The 14,956-nt window shown below is 41.7% G+C and overlaps 1 protein-coding gene across 1 annotated transcript in view; it reads right to left on the bottom strand.

The window, feature by feature from the left end:
- The window catches only part of LOC143474464 (uncharacterized), a 177,279-nt gene that overhangs the window by 38,840 nt on the left and 123,483 nt on the right, over positions 1-14,956 (bottom strand). Inside the window, exon 28 of the mRNA XM_076971930.1 lies at positions 2,369-2,542. Within this exon, the coding sequence (XP_076828045.1) occupies positions 2,369-2,542 (174 nt within the window). The remainder of the gene's footprint in view (positions 1-2,368; positions 2,543-14,956) is intronic.

Raw genomic sequence — 14,956 nt, 5'->3', positions numbered from 1 at the left:
CACTCGGGGCTCATGTGGTCTGTCTATTTATGTGCGTTCGCGCAGTGTCTTGTGCTTGTCGTTGTCTTTAGTCTGCATGTTACATGTGTGTGTTAGTGTTGATGTATTTCCGTGTTGCGTTGTATTGCGCAACACATGAATAAAGCAGTGACGTTGTATTCAAAGCCAAGGATTCGTGTCTCGTCCTTCGTGCGGAGCCCAGCGTTACAGAACGACAAGCCAACAACGAGCCACAATGCCAGGCTACCGGCCCAAGTCGAGGAAGGGCAAGAAGCCCTGCAAGCGGCTTCGCCGCGCATCATCCTCCCCCCCGCGCCGCACAACTCCGCCGACACAGGCACAGCTCATGGAGGATCCGGTATGTGCGTCCCTGCTGCGTCAAGCTCAGGGGCACCCTAACCCTGAGTCGGCGGAGGAGCTCCACCGGGAAGCATTACGGCTGTGGCGGGTGTATCACCCCACGTCCTCCAGGGACCTGTCACCCCTGCAGGTAGGCACCGTCGAGCTCTGCGGGATGGTGAGGGACCCCGAGAGCGAGCTGGAGGAGAGTGACTCCCCAGGTGAGGAGACGGAGCAGGAAGACGCCTCCACCGTGGACTACAGTGGAGGGGACTACCCTCCGTCGCTGGATGACGCCTCCACCGTGGACTACGGTGGAGAAGACTACCCTTCGTCGGAGTACTCCACCGGCCCCGCTGACAACGGCGAGGAGGAGGGGGTGAATGGGGATTATCCTTCGTCCGAGGGCTCTTGTAGCGGAGAAGAAGAGGAGAGCCCTACCCCCTCGGAACTGTCGGTTGGGAGGGCGAAAGGGAGAAGGACCCTGTCCTCCGATCACTCCGGAGGAGAGCGGATGGACTGCTCCCAGGGTGGCAGCCCGGAGCGGCCCATGAGCTGGAGCCAGGGCAGCGAGGCGGCGACCGAGATGGAGGTGGACGCGCCCACTGTCGACTCCGGAGGGCAGTCGTGAGGCAAGGTGGGGTGGTCATACGGTCAGCTGGGGGGAAAGTCCGCCAGCCGCGCTGCACCAGGCGCGTCCGCCAGCCGCGCTGCACCAGGCGCGTCCGCCAGCCGCGCAGCACCGGGCGCGTCCGCCAGCCGCGCAGCACCGGGCGGAGGCTTCACGGCGAATGCGGGAGGGGTCCCGTTCGCTGCAGCGCCTGCAGCTCCCGTGTTCTCTCCTCTCATCGCCCTACTCCTGGCGCGTAGCTTGGCACCTATTACATGTTTGTACGTTCCAGTGTATGTCAGTCTGCCCGTATGTCTACCAAATCCCCTTTTCCCGTTTGTGCCTATCTGTGTTAACGTACCCGTTTGTGTGTTTGTGAACGTCCCGTTCAGTGTGTCTAAGGTGTTTTCCCCGGTCTTCCCAGGGAGGCTGTTTTAGGGGATTCGTGGCAGTCCTGCCATCGGGGGAGACGGCTCTCGGAGGCTCGTGTACCCAGTGGCTCCGGACCTGCCCGTCGGTGTAGGTTCGGGGCTTTCCGGCTGCGCCGGACGCTCCGGGAGTAGCGAGCCCCTGGTGGGGGGTTCTGTTACGGAACAGCTCCGGACCCTTCCCTGTGGGCGTGTGTCTACGTCGTCTGCGTCTTGCTGTCTGCATTGGTGGATCCTCGTGGGTGTGGTTGTTTGTGTGTGTTCATCCGTCCCACCTGTGGCTCGTCTCGTAATCACTCGGGGCTCATGTGGTCTGTCTATTTAATGTGCGTTCGTGCAGTGTCTTGTGCTTGTCGTTGTCTTTAGTCTGCACGTTACGTGTGTGTGTTAGTGTTGATGTATTTCCGTGTTGCGTTGTATTGCGCAACACATGAATAAAGCAGTGACGTTGTATTCAAAGCCAAGGACTCGTGTCTCGTCCTTCGTGCGGAGCCCAGCGTTACAGATACAACCTTTGCATGATCACATAAAACTTGATCATTCAAATTTGGAAATACATTTTCATTAAATAAAGACACAAATAAAGCAGCAAAGCATATGTGTAAATGAAATATGAATAGACGTCTACCAAATTGCAAATGTAAATGGAACTATTGCATTTGAATTTGAATTTTGAGCTCAAAGTTGCTTGTATGAGTGGAACATGTAAATGCAAATTCAGGATTACATTGCCATTTTGCGTATTATGTTTTAATTTTAATTCTGAAACCAATTACCTTCAATAGTGGTCAAGTCTTTAAATCACAGGAAGTGTCTAAAGTTGATGTAAGTGTTTCAGATATAATCACCATCATAGTTTTTTGTTTTATTCTGTGGTTGTACAGGGTGTCCATGGGGACTTAAAAAGTATTAAAAGGTCTTAATCATGATTTTTGGTGTATTAAATTTTGTCCATATTTTAGGGTTAGGGTTATTCAGAATCAGAACTCACCTCAGCATCTTCACTTTACAGTCCTTGTGTTTCAGTAGAGCAGAGAGCTGCTTCACTCCTGAGTCTCCTAGTTCATTCCCACTCAGGTGCAGCTCTCTCAGGTGTGAAGGATTTGAATGTAGAGATGATGTCAGAGTGGAGCAGCCTTGTTCAGTGATGCTGCAGTTATTCAGACTGCAGATGAGGAACAACAGTGGAGAAAAGCTCTTAACTTTAACTGCTTTGAGACATCACTGCTACAAACATCACTTGAGGTACATGACTGAGCTTTAAACACAGTGATCACACTGTGCTATGTTTAGATCTGTACACATGGGCAAACATAATGTACCATAAGTATAATTTCATGCATACATATATTATCAGGAGGGAGACACAAAAGCAATTATTTTAATTATTTAGATTTAATTATTAACCTTATTTTCTGGGGAGATGTAACTGCACAAATCAAGCTGATGTTACCCAAAAGAAAATGTTTTTGTGGCAGCTTCACGTAGGTCGGCCGTCCTACCGCTGTAGTTCGAGACACACTCAGTTGCTCTGCCACAGCTCTCAATTTTGCAATAACATTCACATCAGCACCAAATAAAGCAGAGATGTCTGCCACTTGCTCGATTAACATTTCACACTAATCGAGTGTAAATTCACCATGAGGACTCGTCTGCTACCCTTTGAATTAATCTAATTAATCTAATCTCTTATGCGGCCATGTTTAAAAAATCTCGCCTGTGTCAGGGCTAGCTCGGATGCCACGCCTTCTACCTCCACAAGAGGCACCCGAGTCAGTCCTAGACTCGCTGGGCGCAATCAGCGGTGATCCGTTTCAGCCGTTTCTAGGGCTTCTTAAGGAAGCTTGGTGAAACGGATCACTGCTGATTCGTTTTGGTCTCATGCCGTCACGCTCTCAGCCTTCTCTCTTGTCTTCTCCCAAGTTGCGTTCCCGTGTTAAGGTGTCTCGCCACCTTACTCTCTCTTTCTCTAGCTCTCTCTTGTCCTCTCTCTCTTCTCTACCGTTTTCTTTTACTTATTCAAGTATCTACCTCCTGCGCCACTTCTGGTCCATCTGAAGTTTTCCTCCAGCCTTATTTCTTCCTGTCAGTTACTCTTTTATTTTTGGTAAGGGTTTTGTTTTGTTACGGCATTCGCCTGCGGCCAGCCACTTCCCTTGGCGTCCTTTGTTTCGTTTTATGCATCGAGTTTTTTCCGCGTTCTTTCAGTTGCCGTCGTTGGTTTTTTTTCCCCGTGTTCTATGGTTGTGCTTTATTTTTACGCGTTGAGTCATCTTTTTAGCATGGTGGTGAGGTTAAAAATTACATTATCATGGAATGCAAATGCATATTAAGTAAATAACATTTTAATTATAATTTTGATACAACCTTTGCATGATCACATGAAACTTGATCATTCAAATTGGGAAATACATTTTCATTTAAATAAAGACACAAATGAAGCATCAAAGTGTATGTGTAAATGAAATATGAACAGATGTCTACCAAATTGCAAATGTAAATGAATTATTGCATTTGAATTTTAATTTTGAGCTCAACGTTGCTTGTATGAGTGGAACATGTAAATGCAAATTCAGGATTACATTGCCATTTTGCGTATTATGTTTTAATTTTAATTCTGAGACTGATTACCTTCCATAGTGGTCAAGTCTTTAAATCACAGGAAGTGTCTAAAGTTGATGTAAGTGTTTCGGATATTATCACCAGCATAGTTTTTAGTTTTATTCTATGGTTGTACAGGGTGTCCATGGAGTCTTAAAAAGTATTAAAAGGTCTTTTAATCGTGATTTTTGGGGGTATTAAATTTTTGTCTATATTTTTGCTTTGCCTAAACAACTTGACTGCAAAAAGTATGCATGAATTTATTTATTTTCCTCCACACAACTATTAACAATAACATGCCACCGTCACCTGTAAAGTGTCTAAACACAATTTAAATCATAATTCGTGCTATAGCATCATTAATGGCCCAACTGATCAAGTCCAACATCTTGAGAAGATGCTGTACCGCTTCCTACCTGGAGTGAGTGGGTGCTTTGGGGTAACCGCGATGCGGGGAGCTCTGACACAGACTCTGGTGTTGACGCTCCGAAGGTTCTCATTATTATTGTGAAATAAACCACCATGCAGCTACAGGTGCTCCATTTATACGTAAATGTCACAGAAGCACTGTCCTACATTAATGAGATAATGTATATCGATCTAGACATAAAGAAAAACTCAGCTGATGCAAACTGAAGAGTCATTAGAAACAAACGCATTGAGGCCCATGTCCTGAGTATTGTGTTAATTGTTATTTATTATTCACCATTTTGTTTAACCAAGTTGTCCTAGGTGATAAATAGCTGAGTTACTTGTTTCTTGTCGTAACCTAAGTTATATTTTAATATATCTAGTCCTGGTTTGAATTATTCTTTTGACCTTTTTCTTCATATTGTATCTGAGTTCTGTTGTATGGTTGTGTTTTAAAGATTAATTTGCAAATTACAACAATTTGTGAGTTAAAGATTTGTTGCTGATTACAACTTAAAGTGGCAATGAGGTCTTTAAAAACTCTCAAATAGGTATTGAAATTAACTTCAGTATTTCTGCATATACCCTGCTGTATCTTACTTATGTTTGTAAATAGCCAAATTACTACCTTCTCTGCATTTTTTTCTATGCCTCGGCTGTTCCACATGAATGCAAATTCCAGATGTTTCCAAAGGCTTTCAGTCTTTAAATCTTTAAATGTAAATAAAAATAAGGATTGCAAAGATAAACCAAAGATTAACAAACAAAAAAAGGTGCCAGATCTGTGGCCTCCTACACTTGAGGAAGTGAGGTCAATGAGGTCAACAGGTAGCAGCACCTGTCTTTATTGGTAATGGCCCAAGCAGTGCAGCCACTAGATGGAGTAAACTCAAACAAAAAAATGACCATTTTGGCTCCTAAAATGGGATAGGACAGTGTTCCGCAATCGCATACTTCAAAATGGTGCCGGACTCAGTAAGCTATCCAGGGACTTTTTGCTTACCACTCGCTTAAAGTGTTTAGGTAAGGTAAGATGAGGTTTGTTTATTTTTGTTTATTGTTTTTGTTTGTTTTGTTTGTAACCCCCCCACCAATCATGTCTCGTGTCATCGTTTTTCGTTTGTTTTGGTCACGCCCCATGTTATTCCCCTTCAGCTGTTTCGTTTGTTAAATTTGTACTTTATATTGTTGGTGTTCAGTCTTGTATTTTGGGTTATTGATGGCATTGAGCATGTTATTGTGATACGGACTGTGAAAGTGAAAGTTATGGTTATTGTCTCTGTGAGTGCATTTGTGAAACTTGTGGTGTTTTGAAGTTCATTGTTGAAAGTGTGTGAGTCTTTCAGTTGTTCAGAGGGGTATTCCACAAAGCGGGTTTAACAAACTCTCCGATCTGACATACTCAGAGTTTTCGGTTCCTAAACTTCTGACCCAGACAGAAGCGCTTTCACGCGTAACTATAAAAGGCACTCTTAATGGAATGCAGAAAATAAGATTTATCATTGACTTAAATGTGAAAATCAGCCGAGCGTCGTATTTCACACCACTTTAGCTTGAAGTATTAATGACTGTATATGCAGAATATTTAGATATAATTAAGCATAAATGTAATACTGCGGTAGCTGCTAGAGAAAGGCAGTCGGTATGTTAAAAAATTGCCAACAGAGTTAATGCGTGAGTGAAAATGATATTTTTATATTTAGCAGAAGGGCGCGATTATTGTATTATATTCTCCACATTTATAATACTGTATTGAGGTTTTAAATTTTTTTTTTATTGAACACTTACTAATTCCAGGTCTAATCCGAGTGGTGTAAAAAGCATATGGCATCAGATAAAAATGAAGTTTAAGAATGTAGTACAAAGTGATATGGCTGTACATAACTATATCTTATTCTTAAAATATATTCTAAAATATATTTATTTACAGGAAACATTTGACTGTACTGTATTTGACTGTATTGTAAGGTTACAGGGTTGGGGGGGTGGTGGTGCATGATTTAATGTGAAAAGCAGTGATTGCAGATGGAGTCTCTGACAACTCCACCATCTCTGTTGTTACCCACATGCATGTAAGGTTCCTCGTCTGTGGGCATGTCCGAGTTCGTAGGCTGTCGCTCTCCCTGGATGGTTACAATGTTGTGTAATACAACATATGCCATTATTATGTGGCACGCCCTCTCAGGGGTTACTCTGAGCCCCTTCAGGCACTGGAACCTGGCCTCGAGGATTCCTAGGGTCATTTCACTTCTTGCCCTGGTTTTGCTGTGGGCCTGATTGTATTGGGACTGTGGTCCAGGTGCAGGATCTGAATAGGGAGTCATAAGGTAGGCCTATAGGACAGGCAGGGATACCCTCTGTCTCCATGAAGGAGGCCATCATAGTGTCCTATAATCTGTTGAGATTTACATTTTAATCCCTTCATATATTGTTTACATTACAGTATTGATCAAGCAGCTTATCATAATCCATATATAATTTGACCAGTCTTAAAGTATTAATCAAACTTCTAATATTAATCACTTTATGTTTTGCTTACAGTATAGTATTAATCAAATAGCTTATTATCAAGTGTGTCTGAGAAAAGGCCTGTATGCTCTGTCCCATATTCCAAGTGCCTGTTGTTTTCTAAAAGAACAGGATGCTTAAGAAGAAGAATAAGAACGTATATCAGTTTGACAGGACCAGGAAGCGAAGGCCTCTCTCCCACTCTTAGTAAGGAAACATCTGTATGTTTAACGTATGTGATCTACGTGCAACTCCTATGTATGGAACCACTATTAAGTCTGTGAAAATCATAATTGGCAAAAGTCATTGTAAGATTTAGGGAAAAAACAAGATGAGCTCAGCGGATTGTGAATGTCTTAGACAATCAGCCTTTGTCTAACAGGCTAGGTTAGGGAAAGTCCAAAAGAAACGGGGGGGCTTATACCCAGGCCACAATATATAGAACAGGAGGAAAATGGGTCGGGCAGAGACCTGCGCACAGAGCCATAGGGTAGAGTAGATAGGCTTGTGTGTGTTCTCTCCAGAGTCCTCTGTATTTTTGTATACATTTAATAAAAGGATAAAGACAAGACTGGTAATGTTTTCTCTTGCAATCAACGAGCATGCTGTGCTAGGTGAAAGAGGATCAAAGCACGACAATTGGTGACCCCGACGTGATTGCAGGATATTTTGGAACTTTTTTTTCTCATCTAATGACTGTCAGTTCGTCCGTGCCGGCACAAGAACATTGGTAAGGCAGAGCCAGTTAAACACTAAATCTGCAAAATTGAATTGTAACCAAATTGTGGTGAACTGACAGTACTTGGATGATTCTAAATTAAATCCAGTCTTTTGTCTAAAAAGGTAAAAGTATATGGTTAAAAAGTTGTAACCAAGGAATAGGGTTTCAGTCCCTAAGGTAAAAAGGGTTTGAGTCCCTACCGGCTTAAGTTGCTTTATTTCCGTGGTTTGGCGAACCGAACCTTTCGTTTGACGAGACGATTGGGATACGCAGGGGTTCGAGTCCCCGCGAGCTAGGTTTTGAGTTGACCTTTGGACCGGAGGAATCCATAAATAGGCTTAATTTGGACAAAGCAAAAAGCCGGACAAATAACCTGAATTGATTGAGGGTGGTAAAACCTCGTGGTGTCAGAACAGAACTCTTATTCTATATTTAAAACTTCAGGTGAGTATCTGTGTTTTTTATCAACATGTGAGGAAATGCAGAAGTCATACAAACAGTTTGATGTAGAATTAAATACTTTAGAGGAACAGATGACCAGTAAAGTGATTTATACTATTGAAGAAAATCATAAGAAGTGGCTGGCTGTTATGCGACATTAAAAAGTTTGGGTGACCAAGTTAGGACTGTGCACTGTACACCCAGGTTTGGTTTTAATTAATTATTTTAGTAATCATTAATTATTATTTCATGTTTTATAAATAAATAAATAAAATATTGCCATTACTAAATAGAACTAGTTGTTATCAATATTGAGCTGAAATAGGCATTGCAATGATCATGTAGTAAGTAAAAGATAACTGAATATGTTAAGTTTATGATTGGTAGGGGTGGGGCCTGTTTGAATCGGACCACTGCACAGTGTGCATGAAGAGTTGTTCTGGTTGTGCATATTGATTGAAGAACCTTTCGTTATCACCCCGCTGCAGCCCAAATGAGTGTTTCTTCAAATGAGTGTTTGCAATGTTGTCAGCTTTCAGTGTATGTAACTTATTTAGTTAACACAAATATATTCTTATCGGTTCATATAGCACTAGAGCAGGTGTCTGGCATTCCTGTCCGATCATAGTTTAAGTATAACCGTAGCGTTGAAATATGTGTTCTGACGGTTCGGAGATTATGGCTAATTTCAACTATTAGTGTTGTATATTTTTATATTGAGGCGTCGGTCCAATAGGGGACAGCGCTGCTTCCCATGAGTCCTTGCGACTCCGGTATCGTTCTCTGTTAATGTGATGTCTATGCATGTGTTGATTGATCGTGTACTTGATTATGTGCGTTGGTTTAAGTTTCCCTTCATCAGTTTATGTAGTTGTACTGTGTGAATTATTTCATGCCATGTTTGTGTAGTGTTGTCATGTTATTGCCATTCCCTCACGTTTCGTGTATAAATTAAGTCTATTTTATTCATATATTGTCATTGTTTGAGTGTCGTCTACGTTTCAGGCCTTCCCCTAGTCTGACTATACCTTTGAGGTTCACATATTGTGTTTGGTTAGTGTTTTCATTCGTTGGTCTGGCGTTCGTATGAGTTCTTTTCGTCTACGTTGTAGTTTGCTTTGGTCTCAGACTACACCTTAGGGATCATAAATCAAGTCTGGTTGTCAATTATTGCGTGTGTCGTTTATTGTGTTGATTAGTTGGGTTTGATATGCTGACGGTCTTTTATATTTTAATTGGTTGTTGGGTTTGTCCTGTTAAATGTTAGTGGTTTCTCTGTATCCCATCTATATATTGGCTGAGTCATCTGTTCAATTTCTTCCTTCGTTGTTAAACAAATAGTATAGTCTGTTCTTTGTCTGAGGTGTTCTAGTTTTAAATTGTAAGTGGGTGTTGAAATGAGGATTGTTTTTTGTAGTTATGCCTTGGTTTTGTCCTTCCTCTGTATTTAGTAAAAGTAATCAATCTTAGTTGGACGTCTTGAGAAAAAGTGCCTCGCCGCGCGTGCACCTGTCGCGTAAGGACAGTGTGCTTAGACAAGCATTCCCGCCGCTCTAAAAGTTACATTTCATTCGTGTATTTGCATCCGCCTCCTAACCGAGAATCGTTACATCTTCGGAAAATAGACCGACTGGTTAAAAGTGCGCACGTTTAACTCGCAAAATTATCAAACGCGGAAGATCTAAAAAGATTTAGATCTGAGACACATAAACGTGCAGCAGAAGGAATTTATTCAAGAATTAATGTAATAGTAGAAACTGTACTAATAGATAAAACCGACGTCGTTGAGTTTAAAAAGCGCGAGCCGCCCCTTGATACTAGATATTAGTACTTAAGGCTAGAAAAAAGGGAACTCGTGCCGTGGGGTAAAAAGTGTTAACTGCGTTTTAGAAGGGACTTGGATGGAGTTAGTTATTTATAGCACACACACAGGGGTAAGTGAAGAGAGTAAAGGTAACACGTCGGAGAGAGAAACAATGCGGGGCAATGGTTTGAAGTCAGGAAGTGTCTCCCTAGTAGAGGAACTGATAGAAGCCAGAGAAGAATGACGTAATGTCACAGAACAGCTTCTCTCACTCCAGCATTTTGCACTAGAGTGTTCTGAGTTGATGAGTCTGTAGGCCCGTACCAGGGCACTAGATCTAGGAAAAGTGAATAAAAATTATAGGAAGTTTTAAACATGCCATTTGTGCACAGGCCCACTGGCCTTGGAGAATATCAGCCTCTGCCATTGACGGACGTCACTGCCCTGTCTGACCAACTTCCCCCTCTCAGTGAGGGAGGAGGCAGTTGGCTAGTTAAACTGGACAAGCTGTCAGCAGGAAAGAGCTTGGCTCTGGGAGACTTAGAGGAGGGGTATTAATAATAATAAATAAACATAATAAAAATGAATACTTGAAATCGTTTACACTGCGGGCCCTGAATATATAATCCATGAAAGTAGTTTTTTGGATAATAATCAATGTTTCCATGTTCTAATTTTTGGAATGGGTCTGTGTGTTGTCAGTTCAATATGAGGAACCTGATGCCAGTTAAAGTGACTAGGGAACAATTAATAATAATAATCTGTATTTGTATAGCACCTTTCATGCATACATGCAACTCTTAAGTGTTTTATAGAATAAATAAATAATAATAAAAAAAGAAATATTAAAAGGGAGTAAAGAGAAAAGACAAAAAGAAAATGTTAAAAGAAATTAAAGATAAAAAGGAATCAAACCTAATAAGATAGTGTAATAAAGGGACAAATTATAAAATAATAGAAAATATTGCAATAAAGTAAATAAGATGGCAATTAGAACAGAGTTGGAGTTTCTTAATTAAAAGCAGATTTAAACAGGAAGGTTTTGAGACTCTTCTTGAAGCTGGGCAGAGATGAAATGTCTCTGAGCATGTTGTTGCACTACAACAGCCCTCAGAGTGGGGGTCCGCCCCAGAGACCTCAATATGTCCCCTAAGTGTATTATTTTTTGTAGTAGTATCAACAGTTTGGGTCTAACCTAAATTTTAGAAGAAGGGGTTTTGGGAAGGGGCAAGGAAGGTCACAGTGATCCTGGCAACTTCGTTGTGGCAGGTGGGGTGGATGTTCTCTTTCTGTTCAGGAGAGTCATTGGGCGAAAAAGAGTCCCCACAAAACCGTAGGATGAAGGAGGGCCAGAGGTCAGAGGTCCAGCACCAAACCCTTCAGCAGCACCAGGGCAATGGCGGGGCCCTGATGAGAACTCTGACAGCAAAGCTACGGCAAACCCTATGTTGTCCCTCACTGGCGGTACTCAAAGACTATCATTTCTGGCTGGAGAATATCAAAGTCTGCACAGAACTGTTCTAATGACTGTACAATGCGGCAAGCAGGCCACTAAACACAGGTTCCTGAGATCAAAGACTTCACCTGTTAACCTGTGGAAGAGACATTACAAATGCACTGTTCACAGACAGCAGACACCTGATGTCCACAGACTGGCCTCCACGGTTGCTATCTACAGGGGTTTCCTGAAGCCTCACTCATGAACCGCGAGGGGCGTCCACTCCCAGTTCATTTCCTGGAAGCCGGATCACTTTGATTGAATGTCCTGCCACCCGACCCACTTCATGTTATATTGTTTTATGACACAGCAGGGGATCCAATTCATGGGGAGGAATTTGAGGAACAGCTACTGGGGCCTGGGGGTGCTGCAACCCCTGCAAAGCTGAGACATGCCCAGCAGTGCTGGTATATGATGGGAGATTCAGCCATTCCACACATCTCATTAGCTTCACACACGGGTCACATGGGAAAGGAGTAGGTAAGCATGATAAGGAGAGCCAGTACACTGAAAAATTTGGAGTATGGTTTACTAAAAAAAAAAAAAAAAAAAAAAAAAAATTTAGGAAAGTTTTTCCACGTAGAAACAGCAAGTAAATTTAACAAAGTATATATTTAAGTAATATTTACTCATAATTTCAGTGTATTTAACTACAAAATGTTTATTGTTTACTTTGCTATTTAGACTAAAATATACAAATGTATTTGAAGACAAACTATTATAAAGAAACACCAAGTATTGTATATAATTTTATGTGAGATTCTTAAGTCACCAGCCGGTAATATATTATTCTTTTAGATTGTAAATATAATTAAGTTCATTTAAGTACTAAGTCAAAAATAATTTTTTACAGAGTACAGCAAGGCATTGGGTAACAACTAACTTTCTGAAGAGTGAGCTAATTTAAATCTTTTAATACCTAGTTTATTAAATTTATAGTATTTCGCCACTACAGAGAAAGACAATACATTAAACTAAAACAGGCATTGGCACAGGCCGTGGACTTGGCAGTTGCTGATTAAAACGTACCATTCTTAGAAGTTTCTGAAACACAGTCCTGAATGTGATTTCAGGAAAAGGGGGAGAGGAAGTCAACTTCCTGTTAGACTGCACACAGCATGAAGCAGAAGTCGCACACACACAGTTACAGGATATCAAAAGGGGGACGAGCTGAGAGACACAGGCAAGCAGGCTGTGTCACAGGAGCCCATGAGATGGTTTGCAGGGCAGACAAGGAGTGATCTCCTCTACCACAGGGCCCAGAGCTACTTAAACTACAGGAAAAATCTACCCCAGAGAAAAAATTAAATAAATTAATTAATTAATGAAATAAAATAAAATGGCATTGTTGAACAAAGACAGTAAGAGATAAGGAAGTCTGGGGAAGGACCAAACGGGAAACCAATCTATTGTCTATTGATCAAACCAGTGTGAACTGAGGCACATGGGGTAGCACGTGGGTAAAAATAAATGAAGGAAAATTTTAATTACTGATGGCACCTATACTGACATAATAGCAGACTGGACAGAGAAATGTGATATTTGCAATGTGCATAACAGCTGTCATGCTTTAAGACCAGGTCTAGGCAAGTTTCCTGGACCACAGGAGATAAGATATGATATGATAATTCTTTGTTAATCACTCAGTGAGGAAATTTGCATTGTTACAGCAGCAGGGAATAGTGTAAGGAAATACACATATGTAAGATTATATACATATGCAATGGATGTAGGAGAAGAAATTCAGATTGACTACATGGATATGTTAATACAAATACAGGACTAAGGTATTTGTTAGAGGTTGTGGATAAATTCTCAGGTTGGGTAGAAGCATTTCCACCAGGGCAGAGGACTAAGTCAGTCTGCAAAATGTTGATAAAATTACTGGATACTGCACAATTGTTTACTAAATTAAGTGTGCTCAGATAATGGGATGCACTTCACTAGCTAGGAGCTAAAATTTGTGGAACAAAATTTGGGTTTGAGACACAAATATGGGTTGGTTTATCATTCTCAATCTCAGGTTAAAGTGAAAATTATAAATGGTAAGTATAAAGGTAAAGGTATGTGCACAAATGTATTTGTATGGTTGGCCAGAAGATCTTCAGTGAATTTTGTTGCAGGATTCACTCCGTTTGAGCTCATGACAGTGAGAAGTTTTCGGGGGTCCCCCAATGCGCTTGCGAAACCGGACAGGTACACTCGGGGTCGTACAAAGAAGGTTACAATGTACTAAAAAGCAATTTGTGAAGCTTATTCTGTCCAGATACAAGGAGAGGAGTCAGAACCAACATCATGAGCAGACCTGCCCGTCACCAAATGGGTCCTGCTCAAGGTCATCAAAGGAAGTGGTCAGAGCCCAGGTGGACCAGTCCAGTCGAGGTCACTGAAGGGAACATCACACTCCGTCCTACTGAAGGGCAAAGGAGAAATGTGGTACAACCTCAGCCGGTGCTGAGCATCAGAACCAGCGCGCCGAGATACGGAGCTCTCAAGCAACGGGTCAGAATAATTTACCCGAGAGCAGAGGTACATCAGGAGGACAGTCTATCCTCACCTCCAACGCGGGCAGAAGAATAGATGACGCTGGCAGAGATGGAGTAAAAGTTTTGTGATGTATTTGGATTTTTAGTAATATTTTCTAATGTTGTTTTACAGGCCTTGTGTAACATTGTTTATTTGACTATATGTTTTTGTATTATTATTGAAAGTAGTAGCAGTGTGATTGTTAGTATTTAACAGCATGATGGGTCACCAGGATCTTACAGGGGACTGCCCCCTGTCTATGTGGGTCTATGGTGGGTCAAAGCCAATATTGTTTTAATGGAAACTGCATAATTTGAGTTTGCTTGGAGAGTTTCACATAAAGCTTCAGGAGTTGACAATCCTACTACTGGCCGGCTGGAACGGTCATTTAGCAAGTATAAAGTTCAAGGGTTAGCATTATTTTCTCCGAGAGACGCACATCCTACCAAAAAAACTAGTTACTAATTGGGATGTTTCATCTGTAGTACTAGCACATCCCCAGCACAGGTCGCGTGCCGTATATCTAGTAATAGGAGTAATAATAATAATAATACATTTTATTTAACGGCGCCTTTCTGGCACTCAAGGTCACCTTACATGAAGCAAAAAACAGAAATAATAGAGTAAAAGCGGCAGATAATAAAATAAAATAAGATATAACAATAAAAATGAATAAATGAATGAACAGACCATAGAGATCAGCAGTTATAAGCAGATTTAAAAAGATGAGTTTTGAGACCTGACTTAAAATGTATGATTGATTGAGAGTTTCTCAAGTCTGGGGGAAGAGCATTCCACAATCTAGGGGCGGAGCTACTGAACGCCCGACCGCCCATGGTGCTGAGGTGTGTAATGGGGACAGACAGGTGTGTAGAAGCAGACGATCTCAGTGATCGAGAGTGAGAGGTGGTCTAATATATATGGAGGTGCGAGATTATGAATTGCTTTGAAAGTGAGGAGAAGGATTTTGTATTGTATGTGTTGTGTAACTGGGAGCCAGTGTAGCTGGTGCAGAACAGGAGTGATGTGATGGAAGGATGGTGTTCTTGAAATAATACGCGCAGCTGAG

The sequence above is a fragment of the Brachyhypopomus gauderio genome, chromosome 14, assembly GCF_052324685.1.
Source record: "Brachyhypopomus gauderio isolate BG-103 chromosome 14, BGAUD_0.2, whole genome shotgun sequence".
Classification (NCBI taxonomy): Eukaryota; Metazoa; Chordata; class Actinopteri; order Gymnotiformes; family Hypopomidae; genus Brachyhypopomus; species Brachyhypopomus gauderio.
This window is presented reverse-complemented; position numbering and strand designations above follow the sequence as displayed.